The sequence below is a fragment of the Calonectris borealis genome, chromosome 1, assembly GCF_964195595.1.
Source record: "Calonectris borealis chromosome 1, bCalBor7.hap1.2, whole genome shotgun sequence".
Classification (NCBI taxonomy): domain Eukaryota; kingdom Metazoa; phylum Chordata; class Aves; order Procellariiformes; family Procellariidae; genus Calonectris; species Calonectris borealis.
Window position 1 is genome coordinate 203,653,526 of NC_134312.1, and position 19,307 is coordinate 203,672,832.

The 19,307-nt window shown below is 41.3% G+C and overlaps 1 protein-coding gene across 3 annotated transcripts in view; it reads right to left on the reverse strand.

Annotated features, from left to right (window-relative positions):
* Nucleotides 1-19,307, reverse strand: part of GRIA4 (glutamate ionotropic receptor AMPA type subunit 4) — a 248,677-nt gene that overhangs the window by 58,556 nt on the left and 170,814 nt on the right. For 2 of the 3 annotated variants that reach the window (XM_075140077.1, XM_075140078.1), the window contains exons 7-9: nt 17,804-17,971; nt 16,061-16,165; nt 6,499-6,609 (exon numbers count right to left, since the gene is read on the reverse strand). In XM_075140077.1, coding sequence (XP_074996178.1) covers nt 6,499-6,609; nt 16,061-16,165; nt 17,804-17,971 — 384 coding nt within the window. Of the gene's footprint in view, nt 1-2,102; nt 5,199-6,498; nt 6,610-16,060; nt 16,166-17,803; nt 17,972-19,307 lie in introns of those variants that run through there. The other variant, XM_075140079.1, reaches the window with a different exon arrangement.

Genomic DNA, 19,307 nt, shown 5'->3' on the forward strand with positions numbered 1-19,307 from the left:
GGGGCAATGACAAAACAAGCTGTTATCATCCCAATGTGTGTGGCCTGGGCACTGAGGAGACCACTGAGCTACAGCATTAACTACACACTGTAATCACTACGGGATGCAGTGCAATGCCTTTGCCCATAGAGAATTTCTGTCTTCAAAGGAAAACTGCTAAGTATTACCAGCAGCCTGCAGCATTTCTTGTATTCCTATCCCCAGGTAAATCAGCTTAATCTCAACCATGTCTTCCAGAGGGAGGGAGAGAGAAGAGCAAGGAGAAGGGGTCTTGCCCTTTCTTTGCAGAAGATCTTGATTTTGGGAAGTATTTTGGGCACATGAATCAAGTGTTCCTCTCTTATGCAGGCTTTTTGTTCCCATGAGAGGAAAAGTAAAAATCTGTGTCTTTCTACATATGTTATTTCACAAAAATGGTTAAAAATAAACAGAGGCAAAAAATACTGTTTCCTGACTGTGATTTATCCAACTGCTAGCTAGAAATACAACCAAGTCTTGTCCAGTATCCTGCATTTGTAGACTCTCCTTACAAGCTTCAGTTACACTTGCTTGCTCCACCTCAAAAGCAATTTTGTTTTTCAAAGACCAGAGTTAGTGACTGCTAGCTCTTCTGATTCAACATTTCTTATAAACCCCAAGCCAAAGGCATACAATTCAAGTCACATCAAGAAATAATAATTCTGGAGAGGGACACAAAGCAGACGGGCACAGAGGAGGTCAGGTCAGTCTGCTCCTTCCCCCAAAACCCAGACACTGTGCTTCTGCCTGCACCTCATCACTGACAGGACTGCTACAAAAAAGCATTTCAACTGTCCCTATATAGCAAAGCAAAGATGACAGATGCCTTATTTTTCCTGTTAAAGACTAAATAAACTTCAGCCCTCCTTGCCATGAGTTCTGTGAGGGAACACTGAGAAGGGAAGCAGTGGGGTCCAGTACCGTCCTTGGTAGGTGCAAGCAGCGGCAATCCCGTCCAGTGGAGGGACCACCAAGTAAGGGCTCAGAAGACCTGGGTTCTGGCAGGGATCTGTTGGGTGACTTGGAGGAACCACACTGGTTCTCTCCCCATCCGCTTCTCTTTCTACACACTCTGATCTTACGGATTTAGAGCAAAATACAGCAAGGAACATCTCTTATAATGCAATTCTCTTATAGAGTAACGTAGTACCTCTTGCTGTGACTGCTTTCAAAGAAGCAGCAATTGAGTGAGATCTGTCAGTGTGAAACAATACAACTAAAAATAATGGGAACACTACTACCTTTTGCTTACTATGTTGTCCTTTCCCTCCTACCTATTTTATACAGAATAAATAACAGTTTCTTTAATTGTTGTGCCTACTTTACCTGCCAAATAATGAGAGATGTATTTTCAAGGTAGAATTTGATGGGAGGATGTGGGTGGGACTGAATGTGGCTTTCTGATAAAGACTGTTTGCAGAAAAAATCAAATAGACAAATCAATAGACAAATCATTTCAGACTTTGGAGGTGTTTCAAACTAAGGAGGTGTGCAAATGTTATTATAATGACATCAGGGCACTGAAAGGCAAGTTGTACTGGTTTGCTAACAAGCAACTTACACCGATGAACTTGCAAGGTTACACTGCAAAGTCATGAAATATCTGAATTGATCAATAGCCTATACTCATCCATATCTTGATGCTCTTTTCTATCTATGGCACTGAAAAAGACTATTTTTTCTGTATATTCTATCACAATAGCATTTTCTAAATTAGTAGTAATGTTAGTGTAACCACGCTAGTCTAAAGATATAAGAGATGCAAGTTATCTATGGAGAGGTAATATCTTCTATTAGATCAGCTGAAATAGCTGAAAACAGTAGGCATACTTTTTCACCATTTCCAGTTATAGCATCTTGTCTAATAAAAATATTACTTCTCCCCACCATCTTTGTATTTACTACATTTTTGAACTATAAACTCTTAACCTACTGGTGTAAAACACAGGTTTGACTTACTGCTGAATGAGGTTTAACACCGCAACATTTGCAAGATTTCAGCTGCTTAACAGTATTGTATGGGGTAGTGAATCAAGGAAAAGTCCACATTGAAATGATCAATGACTAGCACGGAACAGATATTTGAAATGGTGCAAGCTTTACTTATATAATTCACAATTTTATAACAATACTTAACATTTGTAAATACAAGTTGATGTCTGCAACAATTACCTTTATAGATGTAAACAAATCATTCCACCACATTGCCACAAATTCATGTGTACAGTAAAATGCTCACAACTGATGATTCATACTATAAGGGAAGTTGGAGAAAGTAACTAACTCAAATACCAAACAGATCTATGTTTGTCTTTCCTACTGTAAAGTTCATTTCAAAATCTTTAAACATTGTAAAAATAATTTGTAAAAATGACAAATATTTGTGCAAGGAAATGTCTCATTTTTAGAACAGGAGTGGCACACATTATCACACTTTATTCCGAAAGAAACTTCTGTAGATATCAATGGAAGGTTTTTTGGGTTTTGTGGTTTTGGTTTTTTTTTTCTGAATAAAGTGTCCAGGATTCGGTTTGAAGTCTTTATTATTGTCATGCAACAAACTTCAATTTGTTCTCCAGTCTATTAAAGAATTTAATTAATAAAATTTCTAATGAAAAAATATTTTTCTATTATGAGAAAGGAGGTTATAGTTAGATTTTCTGAGGTAAGACTCCGTCAAGAGTGTATCAGTCAAAACAAGGAGGGTGGTTCTCAGTCACCTAATGAAGGTATCTGTCATCTGAGACGCCCTAAGGTAACCTGCTTGACCTCCAAGTGCGGTTCTGCAGGTCCTCTGTGCTGCCCCTTTACGGACAGGTCTGATATCCTCAGTGCTAGGCATCCACCTACGGGCCACTAAATCAATTTCTAAATCTTTGTGGACTTTGATGAAAACTTACATACTTGGGGCGCAACTCATCCCACATGTCTGAAACAACATACGGTAGCTGAGACATCCATATGGAGTGGTCATATATGGTGTAAAACAGGCAAGTGTCATCCTGCCAGTGTAAGAAATGGGGGGTAGGCAGTATATCCTAGAGCATCTTAAATGTCACTGGGTACTTATAAGGGGCAACTGAATGAATACCCTTTGTAAAGTCATCTACATTTACGTGACTCAGTCTTGAATTGGATCCTGCCCTTGAAGCTTAATCTGCCAACACCAAGACTATCTCATTAAAATACTGAGCTGGAAGCCACAATGCAGACGCAGCTCATTGTACATCGAGCTTTGGTTCTAAAGGATTTTTATGATTTTTTAAGTTTTGCAATCTCAGAGTAGGTACAGAGTTGGCTGTATGATGAAATGGATTAGAGAGTAGTCTTCCCAGCCTACTCTCCTATATTGTACCTCAACATCTTGTCACTGTATTTCTCAACTTGCTAAATTAGAGATGATCATTCTGCCTAGCTGGATAAGTCACTCACTTTACCTTAGTGTCAGAGGAGGGCTGCACATGGCATCCCTTCTCCAGTCATACAATAAGCCTACTGTGCACTTGGAGGTCCCAAGCCCCCGCTGGAGGGAATGCTTCTGCAGACAGGTAGAAAATCTGTCCTTTCCAGAGGACCAGATGTGCAGGAGGCTGTGCATCACATGAGGTGCAGGACACGGGGCTCTCCCAGGGACTATAAAAAGCAGGGCTGCACGGCAGCTGGTAGAGTAAAGCGCATCAGCTGCCCCTGCTGCCCCCTCTCTCAGACCTGCTCCTTCACCACATGACTAATTGGAGATAGGTTGAGTGCCTATGCACTAAACCAAAACTGTAAAATAAATTCTACGTGCTCTCACTACATTACAAATGAACATAACATTTTGCCAAGTAGAAAACACTGTAGTAAGTTCTTTGATTGCAGAGCTAATTCGTTATAATGCACCTTCTACACAATAGCCATACAGCCACATTACAGCAAAGTAAGCATAGACACATAAAAACTGAAGAAACAGCAGGCAAATCAACTTATGCTACTTGGCTTCAGGCAAAAATTAAAGCGAGCCATGCTGAAAACTTGTAAACTTTTCTTATGCTGCCACGACACCTGTCTTTGAAGACTGAAAAGCCTGACAGCACTGGTTGCAGAAGCTTTTCAGTTTAATGTTGGAAAATATGCATGCAACCAAAATTATATGTGTCATCTACAATGGTTCAACTTCCCTTCAATGTGAAGAGGGCAATGAAGAGGTCAAAAAGTCTCTGTCTGGCATTTGCAACATGACTATAATACAGAGAAGAGCAAAATAACAGGATTCTGAAAGTTATTCTAGTTAAATATATCTTTTCTTTGTGTGTGATCATATGCTTGTGGATGCTAAATACAGTGCCCTGGCAGGCCAATATTAAGAATCATGGTGCTAATCTGCCTTCAGCATCATGTGTGCAGCTCCCAGTGGATGGGAGATGGGCATGATAAGGCAGAATTCACCATATATTCTTATTCAAACCAAATTCTGATATATTTCTCTTGCACTGTGATTTTGAAACATTGAAAGGGGACACTTTTGGTCAAGAAGCAGTACTGCTTTCAAAAAATTGCATTTATCCCAAAATGACATGCTGCATAAACATAGGGCATGCTTTGGAATATTAATTCAGCTTTTTGGTTTTGAAAATGATCCCACCAGTCCTTTCAATACAGGGACTGGAAAAGTTCTTTTGAAGATAACATTTATTATGCACATCAAAATGCTTCAATGCAAACAGGACAGGCAAGATAACACATTTTAAAAGCTTTCTTGTTTTCCTTTTTTTTCCTTTCTGGCAAACAGGAACCTTTTTATTACTTTTCATTATTATTTTTTACTCGCTTCTCCTAAGCTTGGAGCTATTTATGGAAATTACAGTATTCAGGTATGGTAGCTTCAGTCAAAGATATCAGGATTGGTATGAGAGGAAAATTTCGACTGAAAGCTTGTTATTCACATCATTCTCTTCTCAGCTTGGCAAAGTTGAAGATTAACGTCATCTGTTCTAGACATTTCAGATTAGTCACAGAACTTTTCTTGGTGGTTCAGTGCCTGGTCATCCAGTCAGAGGAACAGTAATCCATTTGGAAAAATTAGCTCAATGCTACTAGACTGGTGGTTAATACTTGAGCCTTAGTTAGGAATGTTCGCAGCATCTTGGGACTCTTTTCTTCCTTGATCAATTTCTTAAAATAGGATTCTTCATCAGAGGCTGAAAAGAGGAGGACTGTACTGAAGTATACTTTTTTTTCCATCACCAAGTCTTTTTTTTTTAGGAAAAAGATACATATATTTTAAATGTCCCATGCAAAAAAATAAAATAAAATAAAAAGTTACACAATTTGGTTAGGAGTTACATTCTGAATTCCTGTATAGTAGTTTGGTTGGTTTGCATCCTGGAATGATAATCTTCAACAGGAGATTTGTTAAGACATACTTAACGTATAAATGCTGATACACACTGCTGGAAATCTGGTAACTAACTGCATTTTTGAGTAAGAAAATGTCTTGACACTTTCCTTTGGATTATTTTCAACTCTGTATTAAATTAGAAAAAGTATTGCTTAACAACATATACACAATATTCCTTCCCATTTGAGACACAGCTTATTCTAAAGGGTTAAAATATCTTGTCTAAATGAAGCAGGTGAAAAGGGCAGTGAACTGAGATGTAAAATCTTAAAAGCAATCAGGTAAAGGTCACCCTTTGCCAGTTGGCTTTGACAAACATCAGCTTAAAAGGGCATGTCTGACTTCAGAGGGATAATTGTTAAATATTTTGTTTAAAATACAGATTTGTAAGAAACAATGGTTTTGAAGAACTACGTATTAAAAATGTAAATGAATGAAGCAACTGCATTCTCCTTTGCAACCACTCTTTAAAAACACCAACAACACTGGAAAATCAAACCCCAAATCTATTTAGATTTTATTAAAATGGAATTTTAATTGAAATGCTGAATAAACATATTAAGAAATATGTTCAAATGCATCTACTAAATTCATGTTTTCATTCACAATTAAAAGTAGATAATCCAGTTCTGATTGGCTGACTCAACTACACTACTTAGAATTTTAGCTCTTGCTAATGCCAATTTTGGATTTATAATGCATCAACAAAAAAGGACACTGGCATTACAGACACCTCATTTTATACCCTCTGTTCAGCTCTGTCATTTAGAGGTTTCATGTTTTTCTTTTCCTTCAGTTTCTTGTGGGTCAAGATTTATCAATTAGAGGTTGAAAGAATTCACCTGTATTTCTGAGATGTTTTACTTTAGTAAAAAATGGAAAAAAATACCACAACTCAATTTTAAAAACCTGATTTCAAGTGAATCATTATATTAAATGCATACCAAAAAAAATCTCTACAGACATGACAGTCAAGATAATTAAGATATATGGCTCTCACCCTCCCACTAACCTAGGAACTGGCAGACTAAATTAGATCGTAACTAGAAATGAGATTGTGTCACACACTAGTATAAGCATTAAAAAAAGAAACACCTTACCAAAATTGTAGTGACAACTACTGTTCTATTCTCAATGGCTGAAGTGTCATTTCCAAGTGTAGGTTCATGCTGAATCAAAACTAATTTATCCATGTCGTTCCAGTAACCAACCTGCAAAACAAAATGTATATAATTTACAGTAGAAAAGTCTACATTCTGTACAATTACAAATATAAATGATTATAAGAACAACAGAGTGATCCAAAGATAATTTTGTACCAAAGGAAGTGCTGTCATGCTCACAGACAGGTGCACGGTGGTACGTATCTAACACTTTGCGTATACCGTCTTGCACCACTGCTGCACAGAGTCAGACCTGGTATCGCTGCCGCTCAGCTGTTCCTGAATGGTCTGAGCTACTTACTTCGACCAGAGGCACAAGTTAAATCCCATTTTCAGTAGTTTGAATCCTTGCTGGGGCATAAATGAGATATAAGAATTTTTGCTCTCCACAAGAAAATTTTCATTCACTAATCCTCCAGACCTTCCGGTCTTAGATGGAGGAGTGGGAGATATCTGGATGATAGCTTTGCAATTCAATGGATAATCTCAATTCCCTGCTCGTTCGTGGGCCTCCCGGGAGACCCCAACCCAGGGACTTACACCAGACTTGTTCCACTTAACTGCTGGCACTGACCTTTAGTACTTGCATTAGAAGCCGTTATTAAAGCTTTCTTTACACTCACTGGACAGACAGACACCACCAGACAGTGACTCAGCTCATGTAGGATAAACACCCCTCCTAGAAAGGTGCTTGCTTTCCCAGCTGATTCTAATGCATGGTGAGAGTGACTTCACTCTAGAAGTATCTCTGGTAAGTGCCTACAGGGAGGTGGAACAAATCAGGTTTTCGTCTCCCTGACTGCATTCAGGCTGCCACAATCCTTCCCAGAGCAGCCTTAAGGTGAAACAGCTGCCTTTGTTCATTGCTGGCGATGAACGACTTTAGAAACAGGTTTGAATCACTCATTCTTGTATTCCCATGGAGAAAAAAAAATAAAAGTGGTATGCCTGCAATCAGAAGCCTTCCTTTACATGCAGACATCACCCTTTGCAGTGCACACCGCTGCAGCCTGCAGCTGTGCCCTCTGCATTGGTAGTGGATGCTGCTGGGCACAAGACATGAGTCAACATCCTCTCCTGTGAGGGCTCAGGGATGCAGTGCTTGCTGTAAGACCGGATGGGATGAGGGCAGCCTGAGAAAAGGAGATTCCCCTTCAAACTTTTATTGATGCTTTTGGGAGCTGCTCAATGAACACTGAAAACTCCCCACATGTCCCCAGAAAATCCCCACAGGCTATGTACTATGTCTTTGGATGGCCAAAAGAAGATACGAGACCTAAAATACTTCACTGTTTTTGTAAATCCTCGCCAGTCAGAATCTTACAGCACACTCATCTCCTCACTCCGTGTGGTGACACCATTAGTATCTCTATCAGCAAGTGGTATTTCTGGATTTAGAGTTCATCCCAATCATTTAATGTTGCCCTGTGTAAAGTTAGGTAGGAAAGGTCATTTGCAAGGCTTCCTGGTAATGCTGTGTTCATGATGTTCCCAGTACAAAGCGAATGTCTATGAAATATGAGCTGGCAGTGTGCCCAGGTGGCCAAGAAGGCCAACAGCATCCTGGCTTGTATCAGAAATAGTGTGGCCAGCAGGAGTAGGGAAGTGATCGTGCCCCTGTACTCGGCACTGGTGAGGCCGCACCTCGAATACTGTGTTCAGTTTTGGGCCCCTCACTACAAGAAGGACATGGAGGTGCTGGAGCGTGTCCAGAGAAGGGCAACGAAGCTGGTGAAGGGCCTGGAGCACAAGTCTTATGAGGAGCAGCTGAGGGAACTGGGGTTATTCAGTCTGGAGAAGAGGAGGCTAAAGGGAGACCTTATTGCTCTCTACAACTACCTGAAAGGAGGTTGTAGCGAGGTGTGGGTTGGTCTCTTCTCCCAAGTAACAAGCGATAGGACGAGAGGAAATGGCCTCAAGTTGTGCCAGGGGAGGTTTAGATTGGATATTAGGAAAAATTTCTTCACTGAAAGGGCTATCAAGCCTTGGAACAGGCTGCCCAGGGAAGTGGTTGAGTCCCCATCCCTGGAGGTATTTAAAAGACGTGTAGATGTGTTGCTTAGGGACATGGTTTAGTGGTGGACTTGGCAGTGTTAGGTTAACGGTTGGGACTCAATGATCTTAAAGGTCTTTTCCGATCTAAATGATTCTGTGATTCTATGATTCTACGAAATGGCAAGTGGTTCAAGACCGTGGTCCCTTGTCTCACTCTTACTTGAAGATGTCTAATTCCACCTTCCTGCCCATCCTTTCAGCACGCCAGACATAAGTCCCTTAGCTGAAGGTGCTCTCACATCTAACCTGTGACTCACTAGCAAACACCCTCCCTTTTCCCTTCTTGCCATTCTCTTTTCTGCAACTAGATCATGGTTGTCTGTGGACCCTCTGACAAGGTTGCTGGGGAATGGCTCAGCTCCGTGTCAAACGGACAACATGGACACAAACATGTCAGTAGGAGAACAGTGCTCTAATCCCATCTAAAGGGACTCTCCAGGTTGCTGAGAACCTAATGAATTAAGAGACTGATCTTTTTCCCAGGAAAGGTGCAGACAGCGGCAGTGATTTTGAAAGTTTCCTGTCAAAGAGATGCAATTCAAGCTGGCACAGCTCACTTTTCAGAAGCACCTGGGGATCAGTCAGCAGCAACTCTCCCTTCGCTCCTTCCTTGATTCATTAGGAGTTCATGAGACCAAGAGCTGTGAGAGAGGAATGCCTTCTCCACCTTACTAGAAAAGGAAAGGGAATTTTAGTGGAAAGTGGCCTCTAGACCGAGCTTCAGTGTAACTGTCAGTGCGAAAGGACAGTCTGTACCTTGGATGAAAAGACTGCAGTATGATGGAAACTGGCTAAATGATCAGATCAGTTATGCAGCCAATATTATTTTCTAACATTATTGTAGAACCCAGACTAAAATTCACCATCACATAGGATTCTGCCTCCATGATGTGGAGAAACATCTTGTTCAGATCAATGCAGTGACGCGATATGAGAGTCTAGAAGCGCAGGGGAGTGCTTTTGGTTCCTGGTCTCATATGCATTAAAGAATTCTGTATATTCAGCCAACCTTCCTCTTGATTTTTCACATTTACTATTTCATTAATTTCCTTTTTGAAAAAAAATTATGGAGAGGCAAGTCATTTTAGCAGTCCCTAGAGCAGTATGCAGACACACTCACCACAGAGAATTACAAATACATGAAATAATGCAATATGAGTGAGTATGAGTGAATATGAATGAATATTTTTTTTCTATTAGTGCAGCAAACAAGCACAAACTCTTCCCATGCACAACTTCTGGTATGTTTAGTTGAAATGTTCCTTTTCTCTTTGAAATTGCTATTACAGCACAGGAGCCTTGATTTAGGTGTCTGCAGCTAACAGGAAGCTTCAGCATTGCTGATATAGTGGAGAGGGAGATTTTCTTCCTAGTAGGATGCACTGCTAACAAATATTCTTCTTCATCCAGACAACCATAGAGTCACAGATACAGTTGATAACTGAAAATGTCAAGTTCCTGTCAAAAACTGTGACCAGCTAAAGGCAGAATATGTACACCAAAACCTGGCAGTTTGGGAAGCTCATTATAATAGTGAATGATTGTTTTTCACTGTGCAATTCCTCACTGCTGGAAAGTTCAGAAGGAAAGCAGAAAACGAACAATGTACTGTGTTATAAAAGTAAGCACCAAATGAAAATGCAGACAGAGATAAAGGAGGATTTTGAGGAATGGCAGGCATTTTTTAAAGGAATTTTAGCTTGTGAGCATAGGTGTGAGCTTGCATGTCTGCATCTCAAACCTGCGCTAAAGTAACTCTGGAACTGGATTACTGAATAAATATGTAAGATATATCATGACACTTGTATAAGTATATACACTCACAGTCACTAAGAGAGCACTAAATAACAATATGCTTTTCTACAAATACCTCAACCGCCCAAGGAAAAAAACTCCTCAAAGGATAGGATTGAATTCAGTTATTAAAGTACATCCAATTCTATTTTGATTGCAATTGAACTTTATAGCAATTGCATCCACTTATACAGAGGCTGAATTTGTCTTTTAGGAAACAATATTGAAAAAATATCTGCCTCAAAGTAAATTTGTCACAACAGTTTGGCATTTGAATGAATAGTATCATTTCTGAAGACCTGTGCGCCTTGTAGCAATCACTGAAGTGCTCCTGCTGAAGCCCACGAGTCACTAGGGGCAACAGAATACTCAAAATTTTTTATAATCAATTTTCATGTTAGTTGCCCAAGTTGGAATTTAGGATCCAAATCTTAGACTGTCTTGTGCATGTACATGTATATGTATATGCTTTGTTTACTTTTTTCCCTCTTTTTTTTTTTTTTTTTTTTTAAATTTTGCTGACATGATGAATGGTGAATGACAGAATCACAGAATGATTGGGGTGCGAAGGGACCTCTGGAAGTCCAACCCCCCTGCTCAACCTAGAGCCAGTTGCCCAGGACCGTATTGGGATGGCTTTTGAATATCTCCAAGGAAGCAGACTCCACAAAATCCCTGGGCAACCTGTGCCAGTGCTTGGTCACCCTCACAGTAAAAATGTGTTTCCTGATGTTCAGAGGGAACCTCCTGTGTGCCCACTGCCTCTGGTCCTGAAAAGACCTGGGCATCACTGAAAAGAGCCTGGCTCAATCTTCTTTGCACCCTCCCTTCAGGTATTTGTACACATTGATAAGATCCCTCTTGAGCCTTCTCTTCTTCAGGCTGAACAGTCCCAGCTCTCTCAGCCTTTCCTCATAGAAGAGGCGCTCCCATCCCTTAATCATGTTTCTGGCCCTTCGCTGGACTCTCTCCAGTATGTACATCTCTCTCTTGTACTGAGGAGCCCAGAACTGGACACAGTTCTCAAGGTGTGGCCTCACCAGTGCTGAGTAAAGGAGAAGGATCACTGCCCTCTACTTGCTGCCAATACTTTGTCTAACACAGCCCAGGATACCATTAGCCTTCTTTGCTGCAAGGGCACATTACTGGCTCATGTTCTACTTGGTGTCCACCAGGACCTCCAGTGCCTTTTCTGCCAAGCTGTTTTCCAGCTGGATGGCCCTCAGCATATATTGGTTCCTGGCATTGTTCCTTCCCAGGTGCAGGACTTTGCACTTGTCATTGTTGAGCTCCATGAGGTTCCTATCAGCCAATTTCTCCAGCCTGTCAAGGTCCCTCTGGATGGCAGCATGACACCCTGGCATATCAGCCACTCCTCCCAGTTTGGTGTCATCAGCAAACTTGCAGGTGGCACACTCTGCCCCAGATCCAGATCATTAATGAAGATGTTAAATGGGACTGGACCCAGTTTTGACCCCTAGGGTACATCGCTAGTTACTGGCCTCCAATTAGACTTCAGACCACTGATCACCACGCCCTGGGCCTGGCCCTTCACCCAGGTTTCAATCCACCTTATTGTCTGCTTATGCAGCCCATACACCAATAGCTTCTCTAGGAATATCTTACAGGACACAGTGTCAAAAGCCTTAGTGAAGTCCAGGTAAACAATATCCACTGTTCTCCCCTCATCTACCAGGCCAGTCATTTCATTGTAGAAGTTTATCAAGTTGATCAAGCATGACTTCCCTTTGGTGAAGTCAGCCATGCTGACTACTCATGATGATTTTCTCATCCTTAATGTGCCTGGAAATGGTTTCCAAGAATAGCTGCTCCATCACCTTCCCAGAGATCAAGGTGGAGTTCCCTGGGTTCTCCTTCTTGCCCTTCTTGAAGAGGGGAGTGAGATTTACTTTCTTCCAGTCTTCGGACACTTCTCCCAGTAGCCATGATCAACCAAAGATTATTGAGAAGGCCCTCACAAGACATCTGCCAGCTCCCTCAGCACTTGTGGGTGCATCTCGTAAGGGCCTATGGACTTACGAATGTGCAGTTTGCTTAAGTGGTTCCTGACCTGATCCTCTTCCACCAAGGGTACATCTTCCTTGCTCCAGCCTTTCTCCCTTGTCTCTGGGACCTGGGATACCTGAAGGCCAGTCTTGCTAGTAAAGACTGAGGCAAAGAAGGCATTCAGTATCTCAGCCTTTTCCATTTCCTGTGTACTCAGGTCCCCTGTCTCATCGAGCAAAGGGCCCACATTTTCCCTAGTTGTCCTTTTGTCACTTGTGTACATATAGAAGCCCTTCTTGTTGTCTTTGATGTCCCTGATCAGATTCAATTCCATTTGGGCTTTAGCTTTCCTAACTTCATCTCTGGACGCTCGGACAATGTTTCTGTATTCTGCCCAGGTTACCCATCCTTGCTTTCACCCTCCTGCTTCCTTTTTGTGTTTGAATTTGGCTAAGAGCAATTTGTTCATCCATGCAAGCCTCCTGGCATTTTTGCCTGACTTCTTATTCATTGGGATGGACCTCTCTTGAACTTGGAGGAGGTGATCCTTGATTATTACGATCAAGAGATCCTTGATCTCTTACGCCTCTTTTCCCTCCAGGGCCTTATCCCTTATCTTCCAAGCAGATCTTCGAGGAGGCCAAAGTCTGCTCCTCAAGTCTAGGGTGTGAGCTTGCTTTTCACCCTTCTCCCTGCCCTTAGGCTCCTGAACACCACCATTTCATGCTCACTGCAGCCAAGGCTGCCTTTGACCTTCACATCCCAACAAGCCCCCCCTTGTTGGTGAGTATGAGGTCTAGCACAGCACCTTTCCTCATTGGCTCCTCTATGCCTTGGAGGAGTAAGTTGTCATCGATGGACTCCAGGAACCTCCTGGATGGCTTATGTCCTGCTGTGTTGTCCCACCAGCAGATACTGGGGTGCTTGAAGTCCCCCATGACGACCAGGGCCTGTGAATATGAGGCTGCTTCTATCTGTCTGTAGAGGGCCTCATCCACTGGTTCTTCCTGGTCAGGTGGCCTAGAGCAGACACCCACTATAATGTCACCTTGACCTGTCCTCTCTTTAATCCTAACCCGTAAACTCTCAGCTGGCTCCTCATCCATCCATGATGGATGGCAGAGCTCCATGCACTCCAGCTGCTCTCTCACGTAAATGGCAACTCCCCCCCCATCTTCCCTGCCTGTCCTTCCTAAAGAGCTTGTATCCCTCCGCTGCAACACTCCAGTCACAGGAGCCATCCCACCACATCTCCGTGATCTTTCTCCTCACACCCTTTCCCCTAACTGGCAGCTTTGTTATTGTTCTGCAGACAAGAACCAAGTAAGAAATGCCGCATAAATGAAACTAATATGAGCATTGGACATTAGGAGAAATTTCTTTACTGAAAGAGTGGTCAGGCCTTGGAACAGGCTGCCCAGGGAAGTGGTAGAGTCACCATCCCTGGAGGTATTTAAAAGACGTGTAGATGAGGCCCTTAGGGACATGGTTTAGTGGACATGGTGTGTTGGGTTGACGGTTGGACACGATGATCTTAGAGGTCTTTTCCAACCTGTATGATTCTATGATTCTATGATTGGCTATTGTTTCCCATTTTATTAAACTATACAGAAGTCTGCCTCTGACTAGCTGTGCCATTTTGTAATGCTCTGTTCACATCCTTAAAGTTGTGGGCAACAAAAATCACTTTTCTAAAGATTAGAGGCATGCGTTACTCTGACTGGAAAGGCTAGTCCTGAAAAGATATTGCCGGGTGACTCATAAGTCATGTTATGTAAGACATGAGAAGAAGACATTAAAAGTGAAGGCCTCTTAGTTCAATTAAGTATAGCCATTTCTCGCATATTATATAGGATTTGTCAGGCTGGAGCATAGAATTGGTCTAATAATCACATATAAAATACTATGTAATACATAAGAAATAAATTCTTGTGAGTAGCCAGATCTGTCAAAGCTGTTACGGCTTGTTATATCAAAGACAGGTAATGGCTTAAGAGTGGCAGAGAGGCATGCCTGAAAAGGTAAGAAAAGCATCTTAGGACTCTAGCACAGCACAGACATAGCTCCTCTTTTTGCAGCCACCCTCCCCCTCAAATTTCAGGCAAGAAGAGAGGGTGGGGACATCCCTGCAGTGGTGCCAGCCAAAAAACATCCCTGCCTCCCAAAACAGGTGACAAATGTTGAAACAGGAACAATAGGCCACTTTCAACAGTTTGCTGCCAAGCAACCTCCCTAATGAGTTACTGAAGTTGTGACCTAATTAACCACATCTTTTCCATCTTGCCTTCCCTCCTGTACGATTGGGAATTGGGGATGGAAAGGTCATATTTCACCACTTACCTTCAATGCACCCCAGCCACCCATATATCCTGCTGGCTGTCGCCAGTGCAGCCAGGAAGGGAGCCCGAGTGGCAGAAAGGTCAGACACGTTGCCTGGCAGGAGACACTGGGCTTCCCAAGAGAGAAGGAAGAAAAGACAGACCCCCCTTTCCCAATTTATTCTTCAGCCATCTGTCATACTTTCAAAAGGCAACTGCACCAATACTCCTCATACACAGGCACATGCTTTGCTTTGGTCTACAGCTCTATACTGCAATATACTGTCAGTTTGTTCATCCCAATGTGTAATTCTGCTCTGGGTCTGTAGCTTAAGACTCTGCCTCTGTGGCATGTAACTCTCTTTGGGGACACACAGTTCACCTGGGGTACTATTTACTGGGCTTGTCACCTCTGGCCTGACAGCAGAGGAGTATTTAATTCAATTCTGATTGCCTTGGCCCTACTCAAGCAGCGATGATTCTCTTAGTCACCATCAGCTTCTCACTTTTTCTTTTTCTGATGACCTTGCAAACAAAACAGGCCACAGTGCCTCCAAAGGAACTAAAGTCCTTGAGCCTGAGTGCATTTTCTGCTCTTTATTTGTTTGATACTATGAAAAATGGACAAATTTCAGCACAGAAGAGAAAGGATTAACAAGGTACCCAGGCTTATCTTTTCAAAGTGATTGGGCTGAGTGATAAACTATATGCATTCAGGCATGGAGAATCTGCTTAGACATATATTAATGTGCATTTGCCTAAGTTGCTTACAAGCAACCAATCAAGCACACAGGATTAGATATACTGCAATTAATTTCAGAAAATATAAGTATTCAGGGCATTCTCTCTTCCTCCTCTCTCCTCTCCTTTCCCCCTTAAAAGCCCTGTGTTAGTTACAGCCCATGATTCATGTTTACACAGAACGTACAGATGACCCCACCTAAAAATGCCAGTAATTTGCAAGATAGAAATCTTTGGATAAGATACAGGAAATATCTACTGTTCAGAGTTCTGACCTTTTTCCATCACCCAGCAGCCTAGCAACATGCCATCCAGCTGGTTTTCATTAGTACGCTTGACTGACTGACATCCCACCTCTCCAAGATGCATGTTTGTTTTTGTGTTCCCCAATTTGTTGCACTGAATAACAGTATCGAATAGAAAATGCACTTTAAATCTGCTTCCACCAGAAATATTATCCATGTATTCAATATATCATCTTTTTTTAAACCACAGAGTCCAGTTTAATATAAGTTTGCATAATCATTTCATCATACATAACTAATTTATATGATACCAGGATAGTAAACATTGTCAGCACGCACCTTCCGAGGGCCCGTGTTCTTCAGCTCAAAGACATCCATGGTGTAGTTAACTCTGCGACCATAGTGGTCAAACTGAACGTTTCCTGTCAATCCTTGTATTCGAACCTACAAATGGAAGAAAAAGCATCATGAAGATCCAGCCTTATATTCTTTATTCCAAATGTCACACAGCAGTGAAAGTTATCCTGGCTATGCCCTTAGATTACCATAACAACACTACTCTAGAATAGACAGGCATTATAAAGCAAAAAAAGTTGGCTACTTTTCCTTTGTATTCCTTTTTCATGTCAAACCATGCTCAAAATAGGCTTAGATATGCCAGTATCTAAGTGCTAACAAAGACACACAATGGACCTTCTCTTCTTTCGTGCTGTGCAGCTCAACACTTTCCAGCTGCAGGTCCTAAAGAGAAGTACATTTTTCACCATTCTCATCACTGCTGCAGAATATTTTGGATCACATAAAATAAACTTAAATGATGTTTGGCCTAAGCTCATATATCTTTTTAGCTCTCACTCTGGTGGATTAAATGTATAAATTGAGTATATATTGCTCATCAAGGTAAACTTGACAACAACCTTGGCCCCAGCAAAGCAATTTACTATCACAGAAGATGGGTGACATGCATAGGGCCTGAAAAGAGTGTTTTCGAAGCCTCAGAGTGGAGAAGGACAGATGTAAACCCATAAGATTGGCTGTGGCAGTTTTCCACCACCTGTGTCTCAGCTGAAACCAGAACTCTTTTTTTTTCTTTCAGAGCTTTACTGCCTCACCAAAGGATATCCAGACTGTGGTCCTCATCCCAAAGAAGCCATTGCCATATTGCTGCTGGCTTTGATTGTATCAGGATCCGGCCATGCAAACCTCTTTGGCCAGATTCGAAGGCTCATGCTATCTACATGAAGCCTGACTTCACAGAAGCCTGACTTCATGCTTCTCACAATTGTTACAGATCTGTGCATCTGCACGGAGTATGTGAAGCATACAAAATGCTTTGTTTCTATCCCTAAGAGTCAAGATGTGGATTTAAACTACTTACTCCTTCCCTCTGTCCATTTCTATCTCTGCTGATTTTGCTCCAGGACGGAAACCTTGGCTTCCAGGCACAGAGCTGTCAGCTCTGTCAGCAGTCACTTCTCCTCTTCTGAGTGGAGCCTGCTCATTTGCAATGATTTAAATTTTACAGCAGGATTTTTATTTTCTTACTGTCCCGTTCAAAGGAAAGGCTAAACCATCTTGACAGAGATCTGGAACTTTCTAGGCATCCATATTAATCAGGAATTCAAAATCCTGACATCAGAGAACAATAGCTCTGGGTTATTTCTTTTTAGAGAAAAAAATACTACCTATGTAATTTCCCTGGGAGAAATCTATTTTTATTCAAGACGACAGAAACGTATTTGAAAGGTTATATTATGCAGCTATACCTTTTTCCTTAAATGACAATATCTGTACACCAGGTTATATGCAAAAGCAAGAGATAAGCTCACCAGTTCAGTGGAGGAAGTCCCAACTCTCTTAATGGAACTAATAGTAGTTTTAAATAGTAGCAGTTCCCCTCTGCCTTCATTCCAAGTTATAAACCAGAACAACCAGAACAGCCCCAGCTGTTTCCAAATGGCAACTGAAAAATAAATTTCTCCTCTCCCATTACTACCGTTGTGTGTAATATCTTCCAAATCTTATACTGTACAACTAGTATCCAATATTCACAAAGATCACTAGAATAAAGCCTACCCTTACCTGTTTTAATGTCCTCTCCATATCAATTCCTTGACCCCATGGGGCTGCAGGATTAGCAAGACAATCACCAGCATTTCCTCTCCTTGAAATATCAATTTTCTGTCTTCTAAGATTACGGAAAGTTTCAGCCATCACAAGTACTCCATCATATGTTAATGCAGATGTATACTAAATAGATGGACACACACTTTAGAGTTGGCATGTCTTTACAAAAATCAAATGTCTCAGATATTTCTAGTTTGATTCATTATGCAGTAGTTTCTACACCTTCATTTAGGAAAAAAGTGTCCTCAAAAGCAAAAGCAATTTTGTCTAAGGAACAAATGCAAGACTGAGAAGAGTACATTTCAGTAGCTCCAGCTTTAAAACTGTATTTCTTAAGGGTAGAGAAATCTGCCTCTGAAGAATTATTAAAAGAAACAAATTAAACTAGACATATTCAAGTCTTAATTTTTTTTCCATTTGTCTTATATGTTACAGAACAACCCTACCCACTCAACTTACTCAAAAGAAAAGAAAGAAAACAGTAACTCACTGAGAAAATATAACTGAAAAAATGCATGGCTAATGAGCAGACATCCAGCCTATTGGAATTGTTAAGAATGATCAAGGGTATGTTCTTCCTACTGGAAAACCTGTGTTGACTCTCTGAAAGACATAGGGCACTGAACCATAGGGTCTGTGTTTCTACACTAACTACAGTAACTGCTTTAGGTTGAGAACATGCCAAATGGAATGTGTAGAGCAAGTCTTCAACAGATGTTAGCCTGGCGCCACATAAACAAAGGGGCATTTTCTCAGTATGGTCCTCTGATGGACATACTGCACCAGGAGAAGTTGTTCACATGCCCAGGGCTGCTATTGATATGCCAGGTAACTTCCAAAATTTAAATTCACTTATTGAAGTCTAGTTTCCTTCTTTTCCTTTGTCTTGCATTTTATAAGCTCTTTGGGACATGGTTTATCTTTATAATTTCAAATTTTGGTTATCCATAGGTGAATTATGTGCAATTCGGATTAATCATGCTGACTTCTCAGAAGGAGCCAGCACAATCCTGTTCATGTGGCAAGGAGTCCTATAGGCTAAATTGTTCCTGTCACCAGTACTTGGGGATGTCTGCATGCCATACCCCACAGCATCCTTGTTTTTTTTTTTTCCTTCAGAACATAAATTTATTGAATATTCACCGAATTATGTAGCTATGCTTTGTATTATCCATGTTGATACTTTCTCTAGACTTTGCCAACCTACCACTCCCCCAGCCGAGGGAGGGCTGATTGTTTATCTTTGCATGGTGCCCAGCACAAAGGAGCCCAGTCTCAACTAGGTCTGATATGCATTACTACATATAATAACAGAACTATTTTGATGAAGTCATATTTATAGCTATGCTGTGATTTGCCTGCCAAGAAAATTATAGGTGAGAGAAATATTTTGTTATCCATCTGTGAGGAATTAGGATAGAGGAACACTGGGATGTAATTACACTCTAAGATTGTGCCT